At 42.4% G+C, this 26,531-nt stretch overlaps 1 protein-coding gene across 1 annotated transcript in view; it reads right to left on the bottom strand.

Moving 5' to 3' along the window:
- The window catches only part of LOC124620529 (protein phosphatase PTC7 homolog), a 114,285-nt gene extending 89,545 nt beyond the window's left edge, over nt 1-24,740 (bottom strand). The window contains exon 1 of the mRNA XM_047147075.1: nt 24,393-24,740. Coding sequence (XP_047003031.1) covers nt 24,393-24,618 — 226 coding nt within the window. The 5' untranslated portion in view covers nt 24,619-24,740. The remainder of the gene's footprint in view (nt 1-24,392) is intronic.
- Between the last annotated feature and the right edge of the window lie 1,791 nt (nt 24,741-26,531).

Genomic DNA, 26,531 nt, shown 5'->3' with positions numbered 1-26,531 from the left:
GGAGATTCCTGGCCGGAGGAGGGAGCGTTATGGTCTGGGGAATGTTTTCGTAGCATTCCCTGGGTGTTCTCGTCATTCTGGAAGGCACTATACATCTATCCTTGGGGACAATGTCTACCCTTCATGCAGTTTGTTTTTCCTGAGCACGATACCATCTACTATCAATACGGTACAACGAGTCACACAGCTCGCAGTGTACGTGGGTGGTTCGAAGAACACTATATGAGTTTACTGCACTCCCCTGGCCACCAATCACGCCAAATTTAAACCCAATCGAGAATCTGTGGGGCCTCGTCGATCAGGGCATTACGCGCCATGGATCCTCGACCTAGAAACCTAGTGTAGCTGGCCACGGCACGGGAGTCAGCATGGCTGCACATCTCTGTCGATACCTTCCAGAACTTAACAGACTCTTCTTGTACGTCTCGCTGCGGTCTCCGCTAGCAAAAGATGGTTACTCATGCTGGTTACAGGTGCTCACGTTAATGTGACTGGGCAGTGTATTTAATACTAGTTTATACTGGTCATGTTGTAGTTAATAGTTCAGTGGTAAGTGCATACACATATACGACTAAATGCTGATCTACTTAGAGTTGCAAGAGTCAAAAATAAAAGTTGTTCATTCTAATATTTGTGGAAGTGATTACATTTAAGGACACAAATCTAAATTCAAATCGAACACATTATCATGCAAAAATGTTATTACTAGGACGCCTATTACTCAAATGAACGAAATGAGGAAGAGAACGAAAAGAACAAATAACGTACAAAAATACAAGTCTGTACTGAGATTCCTTTTGCGACAATTTCAGACCGCTTAGAACGACTTTCCGGCTGTTCACGAAAATCCCATCAGGAAATCCTTCAGGCAATTCTGTCAGTCTCTAAACAGCGAATAATGAACTTCCAACAATATTGAGTGGGTGGGGAGGGGCGGGGGGGGGGAGGGGAGGGGGCGGGGGTGGTTCAAAAAACACTTCATATGCTTTATTTATGCAATATACACGACTGAAAAATTTAAAAACTCTTCAGGTTCCTGTTTGTCCATTCCTATAATGCAATATCACAGACTGCAAATGTTGCATAAGAATTTAAATTATCAGCAACTTGCGTTAATTCATATTTTCGCAACTTAGAGAGTTCGCATCTAGTTCCCTTCATACTCTATGTCGCAACTTTCGGTGATTGAATTTAGGGTTACTGATAATTCGATATGCATTTTAATTAGAGAACACTGCAAGCTTTCCACACACGTGGTTAAGAGAGAGAGTACTCAGAACTGAACCACGGAACTCAGGGACTCGTTCGGCGCCCTTCGCACTTTCTTCCTCTCTTCCTCTCTGTAATTCGGTCTCCTGTCTTTCGTCCATTGAGTCACTTTCGGCCTGAGGTCTGAGTTTTTAGTTATAAGTAGTAGTAGTTGTTGTTAATTGGTTCGCAGCTCTTAACTTTATTTTCTCCTTTTTCAGTTGATTCTTGTCTACGTAGGACATAGCGCAAGGCCCCACACACACATATCCGGAGGAGGAACTTAAACCGATGGCCTTTTGTTTACGAAGCTAAAATTTAATAGACAGGCACGAAGATCAACCGGGTACAATATGATATAGCAATGTCATGTCTGATGGCCACATTGGCGGGATTTTTAACTCTTGAGAAAAATGACGTCTGACAACATGCAACGTCCTCACTCAGAATTTCACATGGGACAATTATGGTCGAAAACAGTGCAGGGGCCCTAAGACATATACGACTTTCCACTCTTATTGGTTAAGAACTACCTGTTCAATTCTTCATCAGTCGTGACTTCAATCATCATATGAGAAATCTAAACCCAGTTGCCTACAAACGTTTCCAGTCTTACGCTGTTCACTCTAAATTCAACAGGGAAGTAAACAGTGCACGTGTATTTCTCCGCATTTTTTCTACATCTACATACACACACTGAAAACCAGCGCGTGGTACGTGGCGGATGGTACCCTGTACCATTACTAGTCATTTCCTTTCCTATTCCACTCGCAAATTGAGCGTGGAACAAGGGAAAAAAAGCGACCATCTACATGCCTCCGCATGCCTCTCTTATTTTCGTGGACCGTATGTGAAATTTATGTTGGCAGCAGTAGAATCGTTCTGCAGTCAGCTTCAAATGCCGGTTCTCTCCATTTTCTCAATAGCGTTCCTCGAAAATAAAGTCGCCTTTCCTCCAGGGATTCACATCTGAGTTTCCAAAGTATCTCCGCAATAAATGTGTGTTAGAAGCTACCGGTAACAGGCCGCCTCTGAACTGCTTCGGTATCCTTTAACGTGACCTGGTGCGGATCTCAAACACTACAGCGGTACTCGAGAATAGGTCGCACTGGTAGCATCCTGCACATAAACAACGTCATGTTGAGCACAGACACGTACGTGCTGTTATAGGCCAATGACAGGTTGGGGTTGCAATCATGTCGCTTACACGTAGCCTTAGCGGTTGATACATGCGCGATTCGTTAAAAGGATGAACTGCAGGCGCGCAGAATAGGCCTAACTTCAAATTCCATTTAGGATTATTTGTAAGAACAACGAAATAGCATCGGTAAAAACCCGTTTTTGTGAATTCTGTAGTGTCAGTAGCGATTTTTTTTTTTTAGATAAAACTTCTCGTACACGTCAACCACAGTCTCTTCCTCGTTACCGGTACTTTTTAGCGACTTCCCGCGCATATGTTTTACAACAAAATACGGAACAACGAAACGATACGAACGTGACTAGAGGGATACAGGAAGCTACTGGCAATGAGATTTGAAGCAAAAACTACATAAGTTAAAACATTTAACGCGGTGATTGGCGAAATGAGGGAAGACGTTCAGTGCATCAGCAGACCTCGTTGCGTCATTCACACTAGAATAACAACGAAATAACTTATACAGTATACAGTGTTGCAGCAGTGGACTTCCATTCGCAGGAGGTGTGAGGCCTGCATCACGATTCGCAGTCATAATTTCGAACACACTCTTTGATGACAATCGTTTGTCCTTATTTCTTGGTTACTCCTGTACTAAGGGTAATAAACATGTTTTTTTACCCTGTTCGTGTCCTTCCTTTCTCGCATTTTGTGTCCGTCACCACCGCGCCAGCGAAGCGTTTCGACCATGCGCTGCTACGTGATTTTCCATCGTCTAGGTGTACGCTCACTCCCTCCCTCCCTCCCTCTCCTAAAAATTTCTAACCGCTGTGTTGAGACACCCTGTATAAGTAGGGCTTATTTCGTGAAGCGCCACAAGATGTAGCGTAGGTACACTGCGCCTGACGGCCAATCACAGACTGCTGAGCGGGGGATTGTTTACATTAAGGGTAAACTTAGGATGAATACATCGCAGCTGTTCTGGAGTTCATAACAGGTTCTTTTTTTTTCTTTTAGTACTTTACATTCCGTACCTCTGATGGCAGAGTGGGCTGTTGTAGTAATGACCCACTGGAGAGTTGGGGAATTTTCAACCAAGCATCGGCAAGCCGGTCGAGGGAAATATCTGGGAGAGTATTACCAGTTCAAGTACTTGCTTTACAAACCGAGGAAATCTCCGGAAACGTTGATAAAAACAGGGGGATTGCAACTATTTAATTTAGCCCTGGGACACCTCTCAGACAAAAAAAATTGAGAGCCAGCCTGATGTATGTGAAAGTGTATTTGTTTTGCGCACACAATGTAGCGTCTATGATTGCTCCACATGTGGAGTGTACCTATGCAGTGCACACTGAGCGCGATTAATCGGCAGTGTGGGTGCATCATTTCTTCAAGTGAGCTGTGCTTCGAAAACTGAAGACGTTTGCATCAACGCTCTCTTCACTTCATCTGACAACTTCCGTTAAGTTAATACTCGATTTCTGTCAGTTCTCTTTAAGTTTTGAAAGGAAATTAAAACCCTACACATGAAATATTCCTTGTGTTACTAGCAACAATGTACACAAGACGAAGTTAATTGTATAGCGTTACTTAAGCTCCAGTACTACAGGCAGGAATGCGCCCGTATAAAAATATGCACCCAGCATGGAAGTAATAAAGCGCCTCTGAATAAAAGAGCAAGAATAACAATTGTAGAGCAACGATGATGTAAGGCTGTCAGCCTAGCAGTGACATCATTCTGAGGCGCGCCCTCTGAACTGCCATCATCGATACATGCGGCGTTGGTGCCACCTTTGGAAGTGCTGGGTGCGTAGCTGCGACCGGAAATTCCACCGGTAGTTTGATCGGTGAGGCGCTTCCATCGCGCGCTCCTCGGGACTACTGCAGAACCTCTGAAGACCCATACCATGCCCACGCCGGTAACACCAACACAAACTGTGATTAATCCTGTAAGCATTTAGATACAGATCTGACAACGTGACGAATCGAAAGCACTAAGGTGCAGCTCCATGATTCTTTGTGATGGGGTGGGGAGGTGTGGGGGTGCGTCACAATTTGTTACTTCCCGACTGTCTAGTGAGCATAGGTCTGCCGATTATGGCTATGCCAGCGTGTAACTGGGGAATACGGTTTCGATGAGTAGTGTCTGCCGACATTCGTGACAGCTAATTATTTTTTCTTGGCGGACGGTCTCAACTTCCTGTAGTTTGCCGGTTCTGCCCGCGGACTGTGTCGAATTTGTTGTTAGCAGCACATAGTCAGTTTGAACACATACATGGAAAGTAGCACTCAGAGAAGCGTTGGAAACTGTTCTGTGTTACACATTCGAGGGTGATCCCAAAGTAGTGTCCCAATTTTTAAAAAATATAAAGCAACGTTTATTTACAATAAATTGTACATCGTTCTGAAGCTTGAACATTTTTCTATTTTTCCACATAATCGACATTTCGATCGATGCATTTTTGTGAACGCTGTAGCAGTTTTTGTATGCTCATGTCATACTAGCCCGCCGCCATGCTGTTGGAGAAGCGTTGGACCTCATCTTAGACACTAAAGCGCCTTCCAGCTAAGGGTTTTTTTTCCTCCATCTCGGGGAACAAGTGCTACTTACTGGGCGCGAAGTCTGGACTAACTGTGGATGTTGCAGAAGAGCCACAGTTTGACGTGCACAGTAAAAAGGGGGGGGGGGGGGGGGGAAGGAGCATTGTCGTGTGTCGTGGAGAAGGCTTGTGTCCTTGCTCAACATTCCTCTTATTCGGTTCTGAAATGCCCGTCCGAGATTTTTTAATTTCTGACAATACTTGTCGGCATTTATTGTTGTCCCAGGAACCATGAAGTCAACCAGCAATATCCCCTTTCGATTCCAAAATACAGTTGCCATGACTTTACAGGGCAGATTGCGTTCTTTTGAATTTTCGCAGCTTCGATGAATCGGAATGCCGCCACTCGCGTGACTGATCTCAGGTGTGAAGTGAAAGGGCCAGGTTTCATCACCGTGCATGACTATTGAATCCGAAAGTTATCCTTTTCATCTGCATAGCTTTGAATTGACAAAGTTTCGACGCGTTGCCGTTCGTGGTCTTCTTTCAGCGTTCTTGAGAACCATCTTGCACACACCTTCCGAAATTTCAACACTTCAGTCAAAACCCGGTGAATGGCCTCCGAGAAACCTCAGGAACAACACTGCAGAGCTCACAGAGTGTGGTCCGCCTATCCTGAAGCACGATTTGTTCAACCTTTGAGGGATACAACCTGCAAACTCTTGCGGAAATTTCTGACATCCATTAACGACTCTCCACACGCTTCCATCAACTATCGATGAATGTCGATTGGTTTAACGCCTTTTGCACTCAAAAACCGAATAACTGAACCAACTTCGCACCTGGCGGTAGTGGCTAACGGGAGCTCCATTACAAATGGCTGGCAAGGCAAGACTGAAAGCTCAAGCGGATTTGCGGTGGTTTCTGAAGAGATTAGTGGGCACAAGGTGAGGGGAAAAAACAGTGTGGCCAACAGCCAAGGAAACAGTTTCCCTGAGTCCCCAGTGGTTTGGAGACAGTAATTTTGGGATGAACCTCTGTGTTCCCCTAATGCCTCGCTTGTCAGAGTAGTACATGAATAATCCGTGAACTACCTCCGCGATCCAGGAGAGCGATCCGGGCCTGTAAGTGCTTCGATGGTTCCTAAACATTTATTCGACTGCTATTCTAACTGTAAAGTGCGAGAACGTCTCTTCAACGTCAGCTGTCCTAATTCGTCAATACAGTCAAGCTTTTAGTTCAACCAGGTATGGACGATACGTTATTGCACAGAATGTAAAGATGGGAGATACAAGCTTGGGGAAAATTAAGAGCCATTAGCAGACGAGGAAAAAAAGTCAAAACAATGACATACGCCTGCTTTATGTTCATCGGGAATCTATAGAACCCATATCACGCAAAAAGGCAGAAAAAATTAGTAGTTATTGGGTTTAACGTACAGTCTTCATCGATATCATTGGATACTGAATATTAAGCTTGAATTCATTTGGTAAGGGATTGACTTTACTGGCAGACACCTGGATTGAGATACCAACAAAAAACCTAACAATGGTCGGATAAACATTTAAACCTCATTTTTCCGAATACGAGTGCAGTGCCGTCTTGACGACGGCGTCTCCTCTCAACATGGACGTATATGTTGTATGGTATCAGATTTATACGTAAGACACTTTCGATTACATTATAAGTTGAATTTTCGAAATACCAAGCGACACCAAGTGGGAGGCACTTAAATCTTCAGAAGTGGAAATAATTTACCGATGTAAATAAATTTCGTCACTATAGTCCCAAGTAAGAAACAGCGTTAGTGACAGCTGCTAGGGATAGAGCAGTGACGTAGTACGTTCCCGAAGCTCGAAGACTGGCACACTTGACAACTAGAAGTCTTAAGAGATAAAGTTCGGTTTATTCCACAAGTTAAACGATGTTGTGTAGGCTGGAATAGCACCTTTTCTGTTCTATTGCGGAGCACTTACATTCCATTCTGGACCTCAGGAAATTTAAAGCTTTCTGTACTGCAAAGCTCCTGTATACTGAAACTGCTTCGAGACAAATATCTATACTTATGCTACATACGGGAGAGAGAAGTGTTTCTATTTGGTGGCGCGTTGATAGTAACACTTGATAATCCATCTTGTAAATCGGGAATCAGAACAATATGGGGTTGATCAGTTTAAAATTGAAAGGGTACGGGGCTTTCAATGGTCATAAAAAGAAAGGCTTTGTAATTAGCGACAACACGAATTCAACACATCCACCATACTGCTCACATCCGAGGAAGTCAAGCCACAACCGCTTGTATTTGATCTGTTTTTGAAATTTTGTTCAAGATCACACTCAGAAACTTTGGAAAGACCTCGCTTGACGAACTCTGCTCAGTAACCTGTCCCTGAAACCGTTAAGTAAACTCTGAAGCTTCTCTCGAGTATAATTGCCCCATTTCAAAAATGTTTCAGTATGGACCGATTCCCCATTTCTTTCAGCGGTTCTTCTTTTCTGCACATTATCTTCCGTTCGTTCAACAAATTAACGGACTTGCACCAAACATTATTGGTGCAAATATAGTGTGGTCCATAGGAGTGGGACCACCATTCTCAAAAATAAAACATGTGGATGACCAGAAATTTGAAGTCAAGTAATATGAAATGGGAGAGGCTATGTCACCAACATGGTGACTATTTCAGATGATGTCTTGGACGTAACCCGTAATTTTGAAACAGAAAGAGTGTCACGTAACGCAGAGTATAGCTTTAGTCATTCTCAAGCTATGGGTGATGTTTCTTCCTGACAGGCACTGTCAAAGCTTGTGGCGTCACGTCTAACGCATTGAAATCGTCTAGACATTAGGAGAGAGCGAATGCAGCTAATTTCAACCAACGCCACTCACACGGACCACTAATCCATTACTCCGCGCAGTAGTGAAACTTCTCGCGATATTCCGCGAAACTGGCTCTGACGAAGGCAAACCGAAAGCTGGACGATCGAAAACGGCTGCGGATGAAGCAACATAAATCGCCGATGCGCTATCGTTCTGCAAGAGAACAGATGCCGTAATCGCCGCATCTCGCAAGAAACAGATCGGCCGTACATCAATAAGGATAATTCTGGTCACACAAGTGTAATCGTTAAAAAATTCAAATGTGTCAACATTTCACAGACGACGATCTAGGTTGTCGGGTTCAGCCTGCGAAAGTTTGACAAGCTGGACGAAAAAAATCGTTTCCACTGTGATTTACTATTTAGGGATGACGCTAATTTACTAGTACGTATGAACGGAGAGGTAAGTGAACAGAAATCACAGATACTGGTGAGATGTCAATCCTTGCTGGGTGGATCCATCGAAGATTGTTGGTTTATCGAAAGTGATTATTTGGTTATAGTTAATAGTCGGGTGATGCTGAGGGAATTCGATTAGGAAATGAGACAAAGTAGTAAAGGAGTTTTGCTATTTGGGGAGCAAAATAACTGATGATGGTCGAAGTAAAGAGGATATAAAATGTAGACTATGTAGACTAGCAATGGCAATGAAAGCGTTTCTGAAGAAGACAAATTCGTTAACATCGAGTATAGATTTAAGTGTCAGGAAGTCATTTCTGAAAGTATTTGTATGGAGTGTAGCCATGTATGGAAGTGAAACATGGACGATAAATAGTTTGGACAAGAAGAGAATAGAAGCTTTTGAAATGTGGTGATACAGAAGAATGCTGAAGATTAGATGGGTAGATCACATAACTAACGAGGAAGTGTTGAATAGGACTGGGGAGAAGTGAGGTTTGTGGCACAATTTGACTAGAAGAAGGGATCGGTTGGTAGGACATGGTCTGAGGCATCAAGGGATCATCAATTTAGTATTGAGGGCAGCGTGGAGGGTAATAATCGTAGAGGGAGACTAAGAGATGAATACACTAAGCAGATTCAGAAGGATGTAGGTTGCGGTAGGTACTGGGAGATGAAGAAGCTTGCACAGGATAGAGTAGCATAGAGAGCTGCATCAAACCAGTCTCAGGACTGAAAACAACAACAACAACAGTTAATAGCGTCTACAACGAAAGTGTAGCGAAATACGGCAAAAAGTACGAACATTCTGGTTATACGTGAAGTACAGCAGGATAATTAATACTTTCACTGCGCGACATTAATCATAATATTACCGATGACAGTACCACTACAGTGGAGTACTAAACAGTTTTTCGAAATTCCTTCATAAAAGAAGTAAATATTCAGAATTCGAATCAAGAACAGCTACACACACGTGTAACTTATCCGCCTGAAAATGTATTTCGTGAGCTCTGCTCTTTGCTGGCTTGCTTCTTATCCTGTGCATATTATTCCTGTGTCTTTCTAGTAACACTTTTTTACACATTCGCTGAACTATCTTGGACACCGTCTGTCGGTACACCTTTTAGGGTACAAGTCAACTGTTCTGTTCGCGTTCTTTCACGAATCTCCACAAAAGTAGCATGTCTAGTTTCTCTTGGTTTGTCTAAGATAATTACGTTTTGAGACTAACCAGCACTCAATGTAATTGAACGAGACAGGCAGAATGAACGTTACATTTCCGCTATGCCCCTCTCACACCGGTATCCCAGTGGCGTAACACTGTTTCCTCCTTATTTGACAAGATAATGAACCTTATTGAGCAATGAAATTGAGAGAACAACCGCATAAGATAATTTCATACGTAACATAGATAAAGTCTAAGTTCTAAATATTGTAATTAATCTAAAACTAATAATCCTATTTTGAATGAGTGTCCTTAAGAATTACTGTAACACCATTTTACAGTCATCAAAATAGGCTATAAATAGTTTAATGGGGGACTTCCTCACACTTCATGTTGGTGAAAACAATTACAATATCTTAAATGCACAAACCTTTCCCCGCCTGTTTGTGACTCCTCCCTGAGCAAACCGTCCGGCGTTTGCTTTAAGTACGTTATGCTGTAAGACGCGAGGCCACAGCAAGTCGTGCAATACTAGAGTTGTCCCCACAACAGTAAACAGGCTTCATAACATGTAACTTAAACTAGCGTGTCAAGTGACCGAGCATTTTTTGTTTTGTTTTGCTAATGCTCTGCTGGTTTCACCGTCGTATGAATGCCTTCCCTTCCCCTTCGGTGCAGCGCGAGCAACAGACACCAAGAAAAGTAGCCTGCCAAATTTTAATTACGACGGAGAGAAGTGTCAAGTATATTATTACTATCTTCCATCTGCGGCTGCACTTGCGTATAGGTAGTTTTGTTCTGATGAGTGATGGTAAATAAGCTACTGTAACTGCAATAACGTTAGCGGGCCTCTGTGTGCCTGTTAGGATAAGCATAGCTCGTGACGTGCTCGGGATGTACCGAGCCACAATAACGTTGACTGGTAAGTGTACTGTGTCCAAAGATTTGGAGGTTAGTACGCTCATGCATCATTTGACTCACCTGGACGACCAAATACATCAAGTTCCACAATCTTGCTGGCTGCATTACGCGTTCTCACCTCTTAGCACACGAGGTTACGTCCAGAATCACTAGTCACACTGAATCTGCCCTCGTCGGAGAACAGCAACATGACACCACTCCTTGACAGTCCAGTCCCTATGTTGCTGGCACCATCGCAACCGGTGCGCCTACGTGCGGGTGTCAATGGAACACAACGTACTGGTCGCCAAGCAAAGAGACCCCCCCCCCCTCAAAGCAGGTGACGTGCCACGGTGGAGAGAGAGAGAGAGAGATTGGGTGGATTTTAGTCCTCTTAAATGCAATTACGATTGCTTTCGCTGTCTGACGTGCGTCCTTCTTGCCTGCAGCATAATGTAGCGGTCGTCTGCTGCTGTAGGTGACGACGGTCGAGCAGCATCTCTCTTTCAGGAAGCAGTGCCAGTGGTTCGGAACGCTCCCCATGCGCGTGAAACAAAGGTGTGAGTAATACCGAACTCCTGGCCTACACTCTAACACTTCTTCCAGTGTCTCGATGATTCTTCCCAATGTGGAATCATTCAAATATTGTCTCCGGACCATGTTGCAATGAAGACCACCACCAGAGGGCACTGTAACTGTTCACTGATTTTTTTCTCTCTCTCTCTCTCTCTCTCTCTCCCCCTCACACACACACACACACACACACACACACACACACACACACACACACACACACACACACCTTTCTCGTCCCTTCAACTGCCCCATTTGGTGCTACAGTCACGCTGACCTTACGCGGTGTGACGTGGAGCATTCCGTGCACGGCTGGGAGACCTCTGGCAATAACGCTCCCGCACTGTCATTCGTTCCCACCGTAACTATATGTTACTTTATCTCTCCAGCCCTTGAAGTTTCGCAGAGCAGTGTACTTTTGACTCAAAAATATCTGTACTACCAATCTTTGTGAAACACGTCACTTACTCAACAAACGCATACATGCCAGTAAGCTCATATTACACTTCGTCAGGGTAGTGGAAAATTCAGTTACGAAAGATGTCATGCAGGGGGATTTTATAATAAGAATAATGCTGTTGATTCTCAAACTGAAAAACATAAGGAACACATATCTGCAGAAGATATCTTAAATCGTGTTCGTTTTGCTAGGTACGAAGTTACTGTTCTCGCCTCTTGTGCCAATAAACAACAGTGGTTCGAAAAACTTAACTGGATACATTTTAAATTATAGTAAGACCAATATAACGCATACTACCTGACAAAAGTTGCGGATTCAGAAGACATGATAGGATGTCAATGTACACTGTGTATCCGGACATCTGGCTGAAAATGACTTACAAGTTTGTGGCGCTCTCCATCGGTAATGCTGGAATTCAATACGGTGTTGGCCTACCCTTAGCCTTGGTGGCTGCTTCCACTCTCGCAGGCATACGTTCTATCAGGTGCTGGTAGGTTTCCTGGGGAATGGCAGCCCATTCTTCAAGGAGTGCTGCACTGGGGAGAGTTATCTATGTCTGTCGGTGAGGCGTGACGAAGTCGCGTTCCAAAACATCTCAAAGATGTTCTATAGGACTCAGGTCAGGATTCTGCGCAGTCCAGCCTATTACAGGGATCTTATTGTCGTGTAACCACTCCGCCACAGGCCGTGCATTATGAAAATGTGCTCGGTCGTGTTGAAAGATGCAATCGCCGTCCCCAAATTGCTCTTCAACAATGGGAAACAAGAAGGTGCTTAAAACATCAATTTAGGTCTGTGCTGTGATAGTGCCGCGGAAAACAACAAGGGGTAAAAAAACCCTTCCATGAAAAACACCACCACACCATAACATCACCGCCTCCGAATTTTACTGTTGGCACTACACACACTGCCAGATGGAGTTCACCAGGCATTCACCATACCCACACCCTGCCATCGGATCGCCAAATGTGTACCGTGATTCGTCACTCCACACGTTTTTCCACTTTTCAATCGTCCAATGTTTACGCTCCTTACAGCAAGCGAGGCGCCGTTTGGCATTTACCAGTGTGATGTATGGCTTATGAGCTGCTGCTTGACTATGAAATTCAAGTTTTCTCACCTCCCCCCTAACTGCCATAGTACTTAGTGTGGATCCTGATGCAGTTTGGAATTCCTGTGTGATGGGCTGGATAGATGTAAGCCTATTACACATTACGACCCTCTTCAACTGTCGGCAGTCTGTCAGACGAGGTCGGCCTGAACGCTTTTGTGCTGTATGTGTCCCTTGACGTGTCCACTTTACTATCACATTGGAAACAGTGGGCCTAGGGATGTTTAGGAGTGTGGAAATCTCGTGTACAGACCTATGGCACAAGTGACACCCAACCACCTGACCACGTTCAAAGTCCGTGAGTTCCGCGGAGCGCCCCATTCTACTCTCTCACAATGTCTAATGATAACTGAGGTCGCTGAAATGGAGTACCTGCCAGTAGGTGGCAGCACAATGCACCTAATATGAAAAACTTGTTTTTGGGGATGTCTGGATACGTTTGATCACATAGTGTAGCTTCGTACGCGTGCACATCATCTGACAGCCACCAGAGCTACTTCGTACTGTTACGTTTAGTATTGTTATCAGGCAATATCGAGACTTGCTGGTCATTCAGACGTGATAATTGCCCGAGATTAGACTGCACCGGACCGCCAGGGTATGCATACTCCTCGACAAGGCTCCGGTCGACCACATCTGACCACCTCAAGGAAAGATCAGCGTATTGTGCACCGAGAACATCGTGATACACAGTTGTGCCTGTCATCCGAGAGAAAGTAATGGACTCTCTGCAAAGTGCCCTGAGATCCTGCAGCACTTGCCGGACCAGGGAATTACCATCCCATGCGTAGGTTGCCGTTAACACAGCATAAACGGCTGCATTCGGGCTGCGGCGTAACCAGGAAGCACGGACTGTTGATTAATGGTGCTGCATTGTGTTAAGCGATAATTGCAGTTCTACACTACCCCAGAGGGCCATCGTCGGCGAGTTTGGCGGCGACCTGGTGTGAGGTCCCATTCTTCCCAATGTTCTGGTAAGGTGCAGCGGTGTTATTCCCGGCGTTACGGCGGGGAGCCGTTGCGTGGGTTAATGTGGCAGTTATTGAGGGAGCTCTGACGGCCCAAACGAATCAGCACACGCATCCAGACCAGAGGGGGTGTAGCATCATACATACAAGACGGCTCATACTGCCAAGTTATTCGTAAATTTTAGTCGATTTTGTAAGCACCGCAATAACAAACACACTCTGAACCTGTGAAGTTTCGCGTCTCCTTTCTCTTCTGGGCGCTTATTTTCTTTTTCAGGCAATGTATATGCAACACATTCCAAAGGACAAGGTACAAATGACAACATAACGAGTTAATGCGTTTATTGTCCGAAATGTTTACAACAAGTGTAAATTAACAGTTTTTACTTGTGAATATCGACTGTTAATGCACAAGCCTATTCAACATCAGGCAAAGCATACACATGTTTTAACTAACTGCATAAAGTTTTTACTGAGGCAAAAGGTTTATACTATTTAAGCGGTATCAGCCGAGATTGGCCATTGTCATAACAGCAACAACAACAACAACAATAATGATGATAATCTACTTTATCAGCTCTATAGCCAAGGGATAGCACAGAAATGAAAATTTTCATATCAACTGAAGCAGCATCAGGGTGGGATCAAAGTAACGTTTGTCAGACTGGATAAGTCGCAGGATGTAGGTGTCATACGGGAGAAAATTACCCCATGTTTTACGCGCAGACGAGAGAAGTCTGGGCGCAGAGTTGGAAGAGTCTACAGCCATAGCTTAATTAAAAATTCCATTTTAATTAAAAGATTTCTTTAAAAAGTTTTAAGAACTCATGTCTCTATAAAAGACTTCGAAACAAATGGGATGTAAAGATGAATTACAGCACCAAAACGATGCGCCGAAATATCAAGGTAGAAGTTTTTGGTGATGTAAACTTCAAGAAATACGAAGGTTAATCAGTAGGCTAATATAAGTAAGTATTTGATAGTGCATGCTGTGACAGCATGAATAAAAACATCAGTTCCATAATAAACACGGAACAGAATGCACCGACATTTGAAAACTGGGTGGTGCTTGAGTTCAAGCCCCACAGCGTGCCAGGTGACAACCACACTCCTTGAGGACGTCGCTGGAAGGACTCCTCCTCGCGGTCAACAGGGTAACAGCGGCTTAATTTTCTCCACTGAGAAACATGTTTCCTCCTTTTCGCTGTATAAAAGTAACGTCTTCTAGGATGTCTACTCTGCTTAACTGCATGTAGAATTTGGACATTTTCTTTGATAGGTCCAGTGTTATGTCCCTCCTTTTCAGTGTGTAGACCCCGTTCTCGGCACACGAATGCTTTTTAACAAAACGCATGTTGAATACTCGGCCAGTCTGGAACTATATTCTGTAGACTCCTGGATTTTTCGTACTTTTACTTGAAAGAGTGGGGCGAATTTTAGATTTCAGGTTACTGTGTTTTAAAAGCGACATTAAATTTTTTCCTGCTGAAGATATGAACCGCCTTATGCGATGTGTTGCCGGTGTATCTGTTTATCCCGTTACAACAAACTTTCTTTCCAGATTTTTTATGTAGTCTCGTTTGTGTTTGTAATTGCACCTAGCGTTTTTTCTAATTTGAAAAAGCATTACCCTCAGACAATCCTGATGCTGCTTCAATTGGTATGAGAAGTTATTTTTGTTAGCCCAAATGCCTAGACTTGACACACCTGTCTCTTCTAGTTCTGATTATGGTTTACAATATAAAACTTTTGTGTAATTGCGCTAATGAAAATATTCAATGTGCAAAGTAGGCTAGAAGTCATGCTCGGAAGGTATTCAAGTAACTTAACACACAGTTCGGCGGTTACATGGGTCCGTAAGTTTATTCTAGGTTCAAAATACAGTAATGTCTGCCCGTAGTCCGTCTTTATTCTGGTAGAGGTCACTCAAATTACAATGTCAGTTTCCCTCTATGAAACTATGACATGTGACCGTGTTCTTTTGCTTGTGGTTCTGGCGAATGCTATGGAATATGATCGTGTTCCGTTTGCTACCACGATGACACCGTCTGTGGTGATACTATTGTATACATTTGTGTTATAATGACGAAGACACGCAGAGTCACAACAGAAGAATGTCTTCTTAGCGCACGGGTGCATGAGAGGAACGAACGGGTGAGGCATACGATGGAAGCAGGGACAATTTTTTTTAATCGCTTCAAGAAAGAATCCCAAGGGAGGCTAGTTTTCAGAAACTGAAAAGAAAAGCCTCGACAAGTGGGTCTGTAACAGATGCACAATGCAGTGGAAGACCCAAGAAATATGACGATACTGAAATCACTGTGTGTTTAAATGAGTCACTATTTCGTTCCCCAGCAAAATCAACACGGAAGTAGTTGGCGGAGATGCATATTCCCGGAACCTCTATGCGTCGTTGGGTGAAGAAAGGTTACCATTTATTTTGACCTGACAGTATCTGTGAATTAAGTGATCATGATACGAATACGCGATGTGATTCGTACGAACAGTTACTTGCAGTTTTTCCAACATTAGTGGCTCGCCGCAAGGTTATGATGAGTGATGAATTTGCTGTGTATATCTGGGCGAAAAACAACACTGAGTATGATCACTCGCGAAAATCTGCGCCGGGCAAGCAGACGCATATGGCAGCGAATCCAAATCAGCGCCGAGAACGATGTTCAGCAAAGAGAGAAAGTTTAAAATATGTATGTAGTGTATAAGAACAATCGTTTCTGTGTTAGTCTAGTCTTGAATGTATCTTCCTGTCAAATACAATATCTTCCAGAGCTGGAGAGTCGTTTCATGTTCCTGTTTCCCTTTCATGTTGCTATTGTTTCAACACAATAACATTAAACATTTCCTATCGTGACTTCTAGCCCACCCTGTACAAACAAAAAGTCAATCACTGTCTCCCAAAAAGACGTGATTCTGATATACGTAGGGGGCTGTAGTATACTTCTAAGAGTTCTTTAAACATAGTAGACTTTCTCAGGATAGTTTTCGTCAATCATCAAGAGGCTGCTAGTTCTTTCTTCAGCATCTCTGGGACACTCTCCCACAGGTCAAACAAACCTGTGACCATTCGTGCTGCCCTTCTCTATATACGTTTAATATCCCCTGTTTGTCCCATACATTCGAGCAATATCCTAGAATGTGTTGCACAAGTGATTTGTAAGCAGTCTCCTTCCGTAGACTGTCTGCATTTCCCTAGTATTCTACCAATAAACCGAAGTCTACCACCTGCTTTAGCCACCACTGAGTGTATATAGCAATTCCATTTAATATCTCTACAAAGTGTCATACCCACGTACTTTAATGAGTTGGCCGAGTATGTTTTTTTTCATTTTGTGAAGCGCACAATTTTACATGTCCGAAAAGTTGCCAATCTTTGTACCACTTTGAAATTTTATCAAGATATGACAATATTCATCCCACTTCTTTCAGACTGTACTTCATTATAGATAACTGCATCGTCTGTAAAATCTCTGAGGTTACTATTAATGTTGTCTGCAAGGTCATTAATAGACAACACGAACAGCAAGTGTCCCAACACACTTCCCTGGGGCACACCATAATATAAAGTTTAATTAATTATATGAAGTTTTAAGATGTAACATCAATATTTGTTTTGGTTACTAATTCTTAACATGTCACTGTCTATTTCTTGCTTCTTATCACAATGCCATGCATTAAAACTCTTAAGTAACTTTGACAGTCTTCACTGTGCAGCAACAGTTCCACCTGCCTATCTTATCTGAAGCTCCACGTGATTTCAGGAGAAGGCTGGGCGCACTCTACAAAAAACTTCGCGGCCGCCGATTGCTTCCGCTTCCCCATCTGAGATAGTGTTTACTCTCTAACTTAGCTACGGTGGGTGGAAAAATGTTTTGCATACTGTGGTCGATGAATAGTGCCAAATACTGTAAAAATACTATCGGCCTGAAAACAGAGATTCCAAACAAAAGTATTCAGATGTAAGCACGAAACGCCATTAACCGTCTAATCAACAGAGAGAAAACCATAAGACGGTGCTGTTCACTTGCCATTAAGGACACAAGCCGAATCTGCCGCAGTTTTTTTTTGTTCGTGAGCAAGGGGCGCAAATCTCTCTTGCAAGATGCGCATGCCAAACTTTTCTTAAGGTGTTTCACCAGTGCTAAGGGACACCAAGACGCTTCATGACATTAGCTAAGCAGCGGTAAAGTGGCAATATCTCGGATAGTGAGCTATGTCGTAAAGGGAGCTATTTGCGGAGCGCAAGTTCTTAGCCAAGAGCTATGTCAACGAACCATGCGGATTAACTGTCTTAGACTATGCTGTTACTAGCCCGTCTTGAAATGGATGAATATTTAACTTTCACAGATGAAAATACGGTTGGCATCAACTTTCTCCATCTCTTATTGGCAGACATGATAACTACACATGTCGCCCCGAAAGTGCTTCGTCAGTAAGAGTAACAATTACTGTTACCAGTGATACATGTGAGACAGACACAAATGCCTTGGCCTATCATTTTTTTATGTTTCTTTTAAAACAAATACGGCTTACACAGTCTCCTTGGTATTACGGAATTGAGAAACCAGTTTAAGTGAGAGTTAACAAGTAAATGATGCGCGCTGCTCTTTATCGAAGGTGCTGCTAAAGTGAAAAACTGTTTTTCTTTCCCTTACGACTAAATTTGGTTGAACTATTTGTACAAAATGTACCTGGGCGAGGAGATTACGATGTACCAAACATTTTAAACACTTCTGTTACCACACGAGATAAATATAGGACGGAGACCTAAACAAGAAACAGCTCAAAAAACAGAGCGGCAAGAAGAGAGATCTGCGAGAACAAGCCTAGTAGATGATAGAAGGCAAAGGTCCCGAGTTCGAGTCTCAGTCCGGCACACAGTTTTAATCTTCTATGAAGTTTCTTATCAGCGCACACTCCGCTGCAGAGTGAAAATATCATTCTGGTAGATTATAGGTTTGACGTCGATCTGATGAACGGTTGCGAAGCCTTTTCATGGACGATGAAGTGGGATGGCACTAAAGACACCAGAAGGAAGAAAAATATGAGCGAATACACTCTCTGCCAATCACGTGTCTCGCTTAGCGAAGGATTCACAAAAACGAGAGATTCACACACCATTTTACAACAGCTCAGTACTTCGTCGAGGTGAATATCAGCAGTTGGATGGAGCTGATACAGTAAAGATACACGCGAACGGTCAGAAAAAAATATAAACACTCGTTTCTTATAACGATGTAGGGCCTTCCTTGCCATTCAAAGCAGCCGGAATCATCCTGGGGATGTATACTAAATAGTAATCAATAGTAATCAATGCCATTTCATACCACTTTCACAATTAAATGTTTCCAATTCCTAGGTGAATCCTGAAGGGGGTAAAGAGTGCTCCGCTATCTCCTCCCCCTTCAACATGAATCACAGTGGTTCGACAATATTTAAATCCATTGCTCGTGGAGGCTAGGAAAAGCGAGCTATTTCAGCCTCATGCTCATCAAGTCAATCTTTGACATCTCCTAGGCATGTGAGGAGGGGGTTATCTTGGAAAACTCACACTTCTTGTTGGAAATAATACTGAACGCAAGTATTAATATTACTTTTCCATTCTGACTGGCCACACCCATTAGAAGCTCCAAACTCCCCCCCTACTTGCACCAACCATTACAGATCATCTACCTCGCCTCAGTTTTAAGACTATAGCCTGGATCGCTCGCTTCTTCAACGGAAACAGTAAAATGAGTGTTGTACGAACAACTGAACGATAGTTAAGTGTATGTGTCGAGCAAATTTGTCAGCAGGCGTGTAGCCAGTTCTAAAGGCTCGCCCTCGTATGAGGACCGGTTTGACGAACTGGCTGGCTCAAGCGACTCGAAGACGCTTCTGCTTTTGTGCGGGGGTTAGTAAGCGGCCGAGTAAGCTGTCCCAGGTCCGTTCTTCTTACTAGCAGACACATACATTTAGCGCAGGATCGAATGGAAACAGCTAGAAGCTGCGGCCAAAAAATTTAAATTCTACATCTTAATTACACACAAAATATCAGCAATTATGATTTACCACAACAGAATAAATTCAACAAGAGAAATAAGTAATATATATAGAGTAATACACATGTTCTGCCGTTTACGTCTTCATACTAGAATTAATTTAATTTAGGAGAACTACTCCGCAACAGTTGTCGAGGTCAACTATGTAAGAAAAAGCAGCAACTGGAAATCAAGGTTGGAGAGATTGTGTTTCATAGAAGAACAAACTTTCGTAACTGCAGTGCAGTAAAGGGTGTACCGACTTCCATAAATCCTAAAATGGTGTGTGCGTGTATGTGGGGAAGGGGGGGGGGGGAGGAGAGATCTTGGATTATCGCAGGACGGATATAATAACCAAAAGGGAGACTGAATCGTTCGTCGTACGTCCCACATGTAGTTCTGCTGTTATTTCACGCAACGTTGCTCGTGTGTCAGCACACCGCTGCTCTCGCTCGTTATGTGAGGGCCGTCGACCACTGCGTTGTCCATGGTGAGAGTAATGCCTGCAGTGTATTCTCGCCCAGCTCATGACACTGGATCTCGGAATATTGGATTCCTTAACGAGTCCCGGTATAGAGTTTTCCATGTGTCTAGCTCCAACATTCCGCGTTCAAAATCCGTTAATTCCGGTGAGAAACCTTTTCACACGAGTTATTCGAGTGCAAATGACAGCTCTGCCTGTGCACTGCCCTTTTATACCTTGTGTATGCGATACTACCGCCAGTTCATGTGCATATCGCTATCACATGACTTTAGTCACCTCAGTGTGTTATCCTGATGCCCCTCCACAACTACACTAAACCAGCGTATGACGAAACCCTTTAGTTCCCTACAATTCATAGTGTTTAATAGAATCACTTCTAAGCTATGAAAAACTATCTAGGAAGAAACTAAAGGGAAACCAATTCCAAAACGCAAGATTTAGTTGCGCTGTCGTAGAATTTTTACGTCGCAAGGGCAAGTCATTGCCTTCCTTCAATTTGATAAAAGTGCCAATCAAGCAAATTTGCAACAAAGGCACATTCTTAAAGCGAGAAAGGAGAGATCCAAATACAGTGTCTTGCAGTCAAAGATAAGGCGTTGCCTTGCTGTGATATTCCGAAGGGAACAAGACTACTTCTTCTGCTCGTCTTGTACCATTCTCTACAGGATCGACAGTTATACGTGTTCTGGCTATGCTGATGACAGATGGTAATCGGATGCTCCTCCTGACACCACCCTCTTCCACCAGGGACAGGAGCACTGTAACACATTGTTTCCCGATAGATCTCATATGCAAGCGTGAGAATGTTTTCTAAATGTTTTCGAATCGTGTATTTGAGGAGGTACATGGGTACCAGGCCGCGATTCACCTAGTTGGATGTGTGCCTAAAAGCTACAGATACAGAACGGCCGGCTAAATAGCCATAGTCGTTAATCCTCGAGACGGATTCGATCCGGGGCAGGCTCGTCTCCCTATCGGGTCATGAAACGGACTATTAGAAACTTAACAAGCGCGCCTAATTATCGGACCTTTCGGGTTTTCTGCTGATATCTAATACTAAAGTCAAGGTTTCCTCACTTGGAACACATTGATATCAAACTTCGAAACAGTGAAAACTTCAATATGTATTCATCCTCCAAGCAAAGAATGCCCGTGTCAAGGCCTTTCTGAAATGCCAGCGTGTGCCAGCAACTACTACAGAACACCATTTTCAAAATTTGATTTAATTTAATGATCGATTCAACAAATCCATTAAATAGATTTTCACAATTTCATGTCGTGTTTTATGCGTTAAATAAGATAGATGCAACAAATGCTGCCTCACTGATAATGACAAACGAGACAGTCACTATAATTAAAAATGCAGGAAGAAACCCGTCCAAATTAAGCAAACTTTGTATCATTTAAGGAGCTGAAAGCTTCGAGACTTTGGAAATGGAGTATTTTCATCACCACTTACTAATAAGAAACAAAACTGAAATCATCACTAGTATTTATATAAAATCCTTAGCAGCTTGCAAAGAAAAATACTTGCACTGTAAATACACCAATCTTTTAAAAAAGTTATTGTTTTGGTGGTCTTCAGTCCACAGAGTGGTTCTGTTTGACTCTCCACTCTGGCCTATTCTGTACATTCCTCTTCATCTCTGTAACAACTGCAACCTTCATCCATTTGAACCTGCTTACCGTGGTAAAAGCCTACATTCCCTCTTTAATTTTTACTAAACTTCCCTCATTTACCAAAACTGACAATTCCTTGATATCTCAGGATACTTCCTGTCAATCAATTCCTTCATATGGTCAAGTTGTGCCATTAATTTCTCTTCTCTCCAATTCAGTTCAGTTCCTCTCCATTCATTATCTCATCTAAGCATCTTCAGTATCCTCATGTGGCACCACACTTCAAACGCTTCTAGTCTCTTCTTGTTTAATTGTTTATCATCCAGTATAAACAAAATTATCAATTATAATTACAGCTATGTTGCAGCTCCCTAAAATAGTTGCACATCTGGAATGGCAGAAGGGAAAGTGACATAAGCTGGTGATACAATGAGCTGAGTCACATCAAATCAAATCTGCATGCTACATTGACTTTAATACACCTGGGGTGAAAGACAAACATACTGTTTTACACGTTATGGAAACAGAATGGGCTTGAAGCTTTGGTCCTCGATGACTGCCAGAAATATTGCAGAAACGTCAAGACAAGATCACTATGTGAAGGCAGCACTTTCAGAATGCAGTCCCAGGAACTTAATGGCAGATTAAAACTGTGTGCCAGACTGGGACTCAAACCTGGGACCTTTGCCTTTTGCAAGCAATGCTCTAGTGACTGAGCTACCCAAGCACAACTAACGACCCACCCACATAGCTTTACTTCTGCCAGTACCCCACTATCCTACCTTCCATACTTCACAGTTCTCCCACTGAATTTACAGGACTAGCATACCTTTCTTCCTGGAATGCTAGTGTTGCAAGTTTCGCAGGAGATCTTAGTGTGAAATGTGGAAAGTAGGAGATGAAGTACTGGTGGGTCATGATTTGAGCTTGAGTGGATCTGTCACTAGAGCGCTTACTTACAAAAGACAAAGTTAGCGGGTTCAAGTCCAACTCCGAAGCACAGCTTTAATCTGCCAGGAAATATACTACCAGCACACAAACTGCTGCAGTGTGAAAAGTTCATTCTTGTAGCTATCATATAATAAACAGATGATTGGGAAAACTGTTGCTATCATATAACCAACGGATGATTGGGAAAACTGTTGCACAATTTAAGTTTACTTAGGGAAAATGAATACAGCATAAGCAGTATAGTAATTTTCCTCCTCAAGCTAATCACTGGGTCAAAGCATGACCATAAACAATTCTCACTGTAGAATAAAATTTTCCGAAATATATAAACTGAGCTGATTGAGAATACAACTCACAAGCTGAGGTACAAAGAGAAAGTGATTTAGCAGAAACACTACAAGACCAGCTATTAATTACACAGAAAATAAAATTTTGGCTTCATCTGCAAACCCTTGTAACAGGCTGCCTGTTCAGAATAGAGCAGATACACACTAAAAAAGATATGACTTCTTTTAAGAATTACAATCCACAAATGATATTTAATATCTCATCAACAGCCATTAACTCGTGGATCATGAAATGTAGTGAATCCCAAATTGCAGAGTTGTCAATAAAGGAAAATACAATGATTTCATGTGTACAAAAGTGCAGCACTTTTCACTCCACTGCTCTTAATGTACAGTTTAATCTTGTCAACAGCATTTGAGAAGTTTATCTATCTACATCTCAAGAACTATTCAGAGAGAGAGAGAGAGAGAGAGAGAGAGAGAGAGAACTGTATTAACTGGCACCTGACTGTTTGTAAACACAATTGTTTTCTTTTTAACATCAGAATGTTTGTCGTAGACACTTTTGTTAGGAGTATTACTTTATAGTAAGAAAAATTGCCCATATATATGCATCATTTCTTATGTTAGATGTAGCATGGGTGGTTCTGCAGATACCTACATATACTACAGAGAACGCAATACATTCTTTCGCGTTTATCAGTACTATTTCAAATTCTGCTCTATAGTGAACACTATGCGTTACAGAGTGAAAATAATCTGCTCTCAGACCAAATGAATGGGCAACTCAATAAACGGCTCGGTCCGTTAAATACAGATTTATAGAAAAGAACCAATTACTCAACAATATAACTAACTGCGCTTGTTGAATAGCGCAAGAGACGGAATGCCATTGAGGTAACCCACTGTTTTGAAACGCCGCTAATGAACAAATATTGTTGAGAAGGGGTGAGGGGTGCTTAATGGCGGTGTACAATCTTACTAACAATACAAACAGTAAACTGTCACTTAACGCATAAACTACAATTTTAACCACGTTAGCACGTTAGATTACGGGAATAATTGTGTTAGTGGACACGCAGTGAACCTGCGCCCATGACCTGTGAGTAGTTTAAACCCATACTATCGGTACCCCAGAAGTACAAGGCGTGTGATTCGTCCAGGGTAAGGCTACAGAGATCAGTGAATGTCTTTCATGAACCACACCGTATGGGATGTAAACTGATGAAAGACTATTACCTCAAACGCACCGATAAAGTCTATGTTTACGTTGAGTTCTAGCACGATGATTGACGTAATCTTTTATTCACTGTACTAGTTTAACCAACAGCAAACGTTACTGCTACAACGAGGGCGTGATTGGTCTTAACGTGAATCTAAATTTTAAGCTGAGGATAAATCATTTTGTTACTTTTCATTCAGTGCTGAAATATACTACCTTCAGTAATCAGTGAACAAGACAAGTATTTAGTCCGCTGATTACAGAAGCCAAACATTTCTTCAAGATAACAATCTTTAGAGATCAGCATAAGTCGGCAGACCTTACACAAAACTCAATCACGGGCTATATCGATCACCGACACCCTCGGCGTTAAAGGTCCTCGATAACGCAACACGTTATGTAGTGCATACTCACCAATAACCTCCGCGGACTTGTACTTTGCAGTAAAGTACGCATCATCACCAAATTGTCCTTTCCTAAACTTGGCGTGAGAAAGTTCTTTTGGAAAACCACACACCGCAGACACTATTCGGGATTCACGTTTTCTGCTGAGATTCTGTTCACCGCAGTTCGTATAATTCGACAAGCCATTCCACAACGCTCGAGACAAAAGTCTCCCAGTCCAGACAATGGACTGCATTATCTAGAAGCCGAAGTCTTACTACAAACACTGCATTTTCACCTAACCTCATGCACTCTCACAAACACGCACGACACAAACCACTACTTGACCTCAACAGCCATCAATTCGTGATCGGAACTTTACATTCGCAGACATAACACACTCTTTGGCATAGCAAAGATAATATTAGTTGAGTTTCGGAAGATATGCAACACCTTTATATTATGCCTATTATCAATTGTTTGCGTCTATTCCCTGCCTTCCATATAATGCTCCGTCATCTGAATTCTTATGAATATCGCACGGCTACCATTCCATGGTTAAAATCTCAAACGAACATCGGCGGGCCGAAGAACAGTGATATGACGCGGCTAGTAACATATGCCAACCTGATAATTATTAATCCGGGTTCACACACGCAACAAAAGTGTCGTCACAGCTAGTCACATACTGCAGTTGCATGTGTCAACTCCCAGTTTTTAGTGGTGAAACTTAAGAGACGACACTTTTGTCACGCCACATGAAGTTTAGCTTGGTTGTAGTTCGTTGCGCCAGTTTCCTACCACTACTGCTTCCTGGTGACAGTATTTAGAAACACGAGCATTCTGTCGCTGTTATCGTGGAGTAGTTGCTGCTGTCCTCCATTCGAATTCAGTGTGTTTCTATTTTATTGGTGAAAACAATGATCAGCAGGTATAATTTTGCATGTTCTATAAATATAAGAACAGCAACGTATATTTCATTTTCTGCGTATGTATGTGGGGCAGGTAATATGTGCAAACCAATGATGTGTCTCACAGTCTTGCAAGATTTTCGAATGAATGAATAAATAAACTTAATGTATGTAACCAAAAAGGGCAAGTCGTATAAACAACGTAATTTGTGAGACCAAGCAGTGTACACATTGGGGATTATATGCAAGACATAGCTCCAGACTGTGATGTGGCAGATGTTAAACTAAAAATTAGTTATTCAGTATGCCTATATCAACGAATTCAATAAGATTCTAAAATCTTGGAAGATTGCCGTGTCTGCTAGCTGTTCTTTGGTTTGCCATTGCAAACAGCATTTTCGTCTATGAGTACTATTTCATCTCTAAATGTGCTTGTTTCCCCTGATTCATCCCTGTGCTAAATTTATTTTTGAATCCAACATTTGGATTTCGTCTTCCTTTTGTTTAACTCTTGTCACAATTCCAAGTCTATAATCTGCACTACAACTTTCATACTCGTCCATTCGATTTCAGTTGGCTCCATATTGAAAGCTGTGAAACTACGTAGAATTTGTGGCATCCTGTGTGAACGGTAGCTCACGATATCACTACAGCAAGCCACAAGCTGTGGCGCCATATTAGATGCGTGTGTGAACCCTGCTTTAAGCCAGGTTTCTTATGGTATGGATTATTTGGACTTGAATGCCCACACCACCACTCAAGGAAGTCAGCTTAGATGTGAAACCACACTATTTGTACACTATCATGCCAATATGTTCATAAGTTACGAAAGTTAAAAGGCGTTTTAGTTTTTTGCACGATTTCGATTCCCCTATCATCGTCAAGGCGTCAACACCTGCCGCTAGGTGTCCCTGCTATATTCTGTGTTCGTTCCTTCGAAAACACATTTATTTGTTTAGCCATCCGTGGACATTTTAAAATGTATGGATGTTGTCAGTTTGCGTACATACTCATATTTATACAGTTTGTTCCTGCAAAAACCATTTAAGATTTTTCCTAAAGTGGTACATGTTATCTGTTTCTTTTATTTTCTGTGGCGGTGTGTTATACAGTTTTTCATCTTCATACAAGAAGCTATTTTGAGTCTTATGTTTATTCATCCTGTATAGGTGAAGACAGTGACTTGTTCTTGTACTATAGTTATGAAAACAGCTATTTGTGCTATAATTTTCTATATTTTTCTTGATGTACACTATGG

The sequence above is a fragment of the Schistocerca americana genome, chromosome 1 (genome assembly GCF_021461395.2).
Source record: "Schistocerca americana isolate TAMUIC-IGC-003095 chromosome 1, iqSchAmer2.1, whole genome shotgun sequence".
Classification (NCBI taxonomy): Eukaryota; Metazoa; Arthropoda; class Insecta; order Orthoptera; family Acrididae; genus Schistocerca; species Schistocerca americana.
The sequence above is the reverse complement of the archived record's forward strand: the minus strand, read 5'-3'. Positions and strand labels throughout refer to the sequence as shown.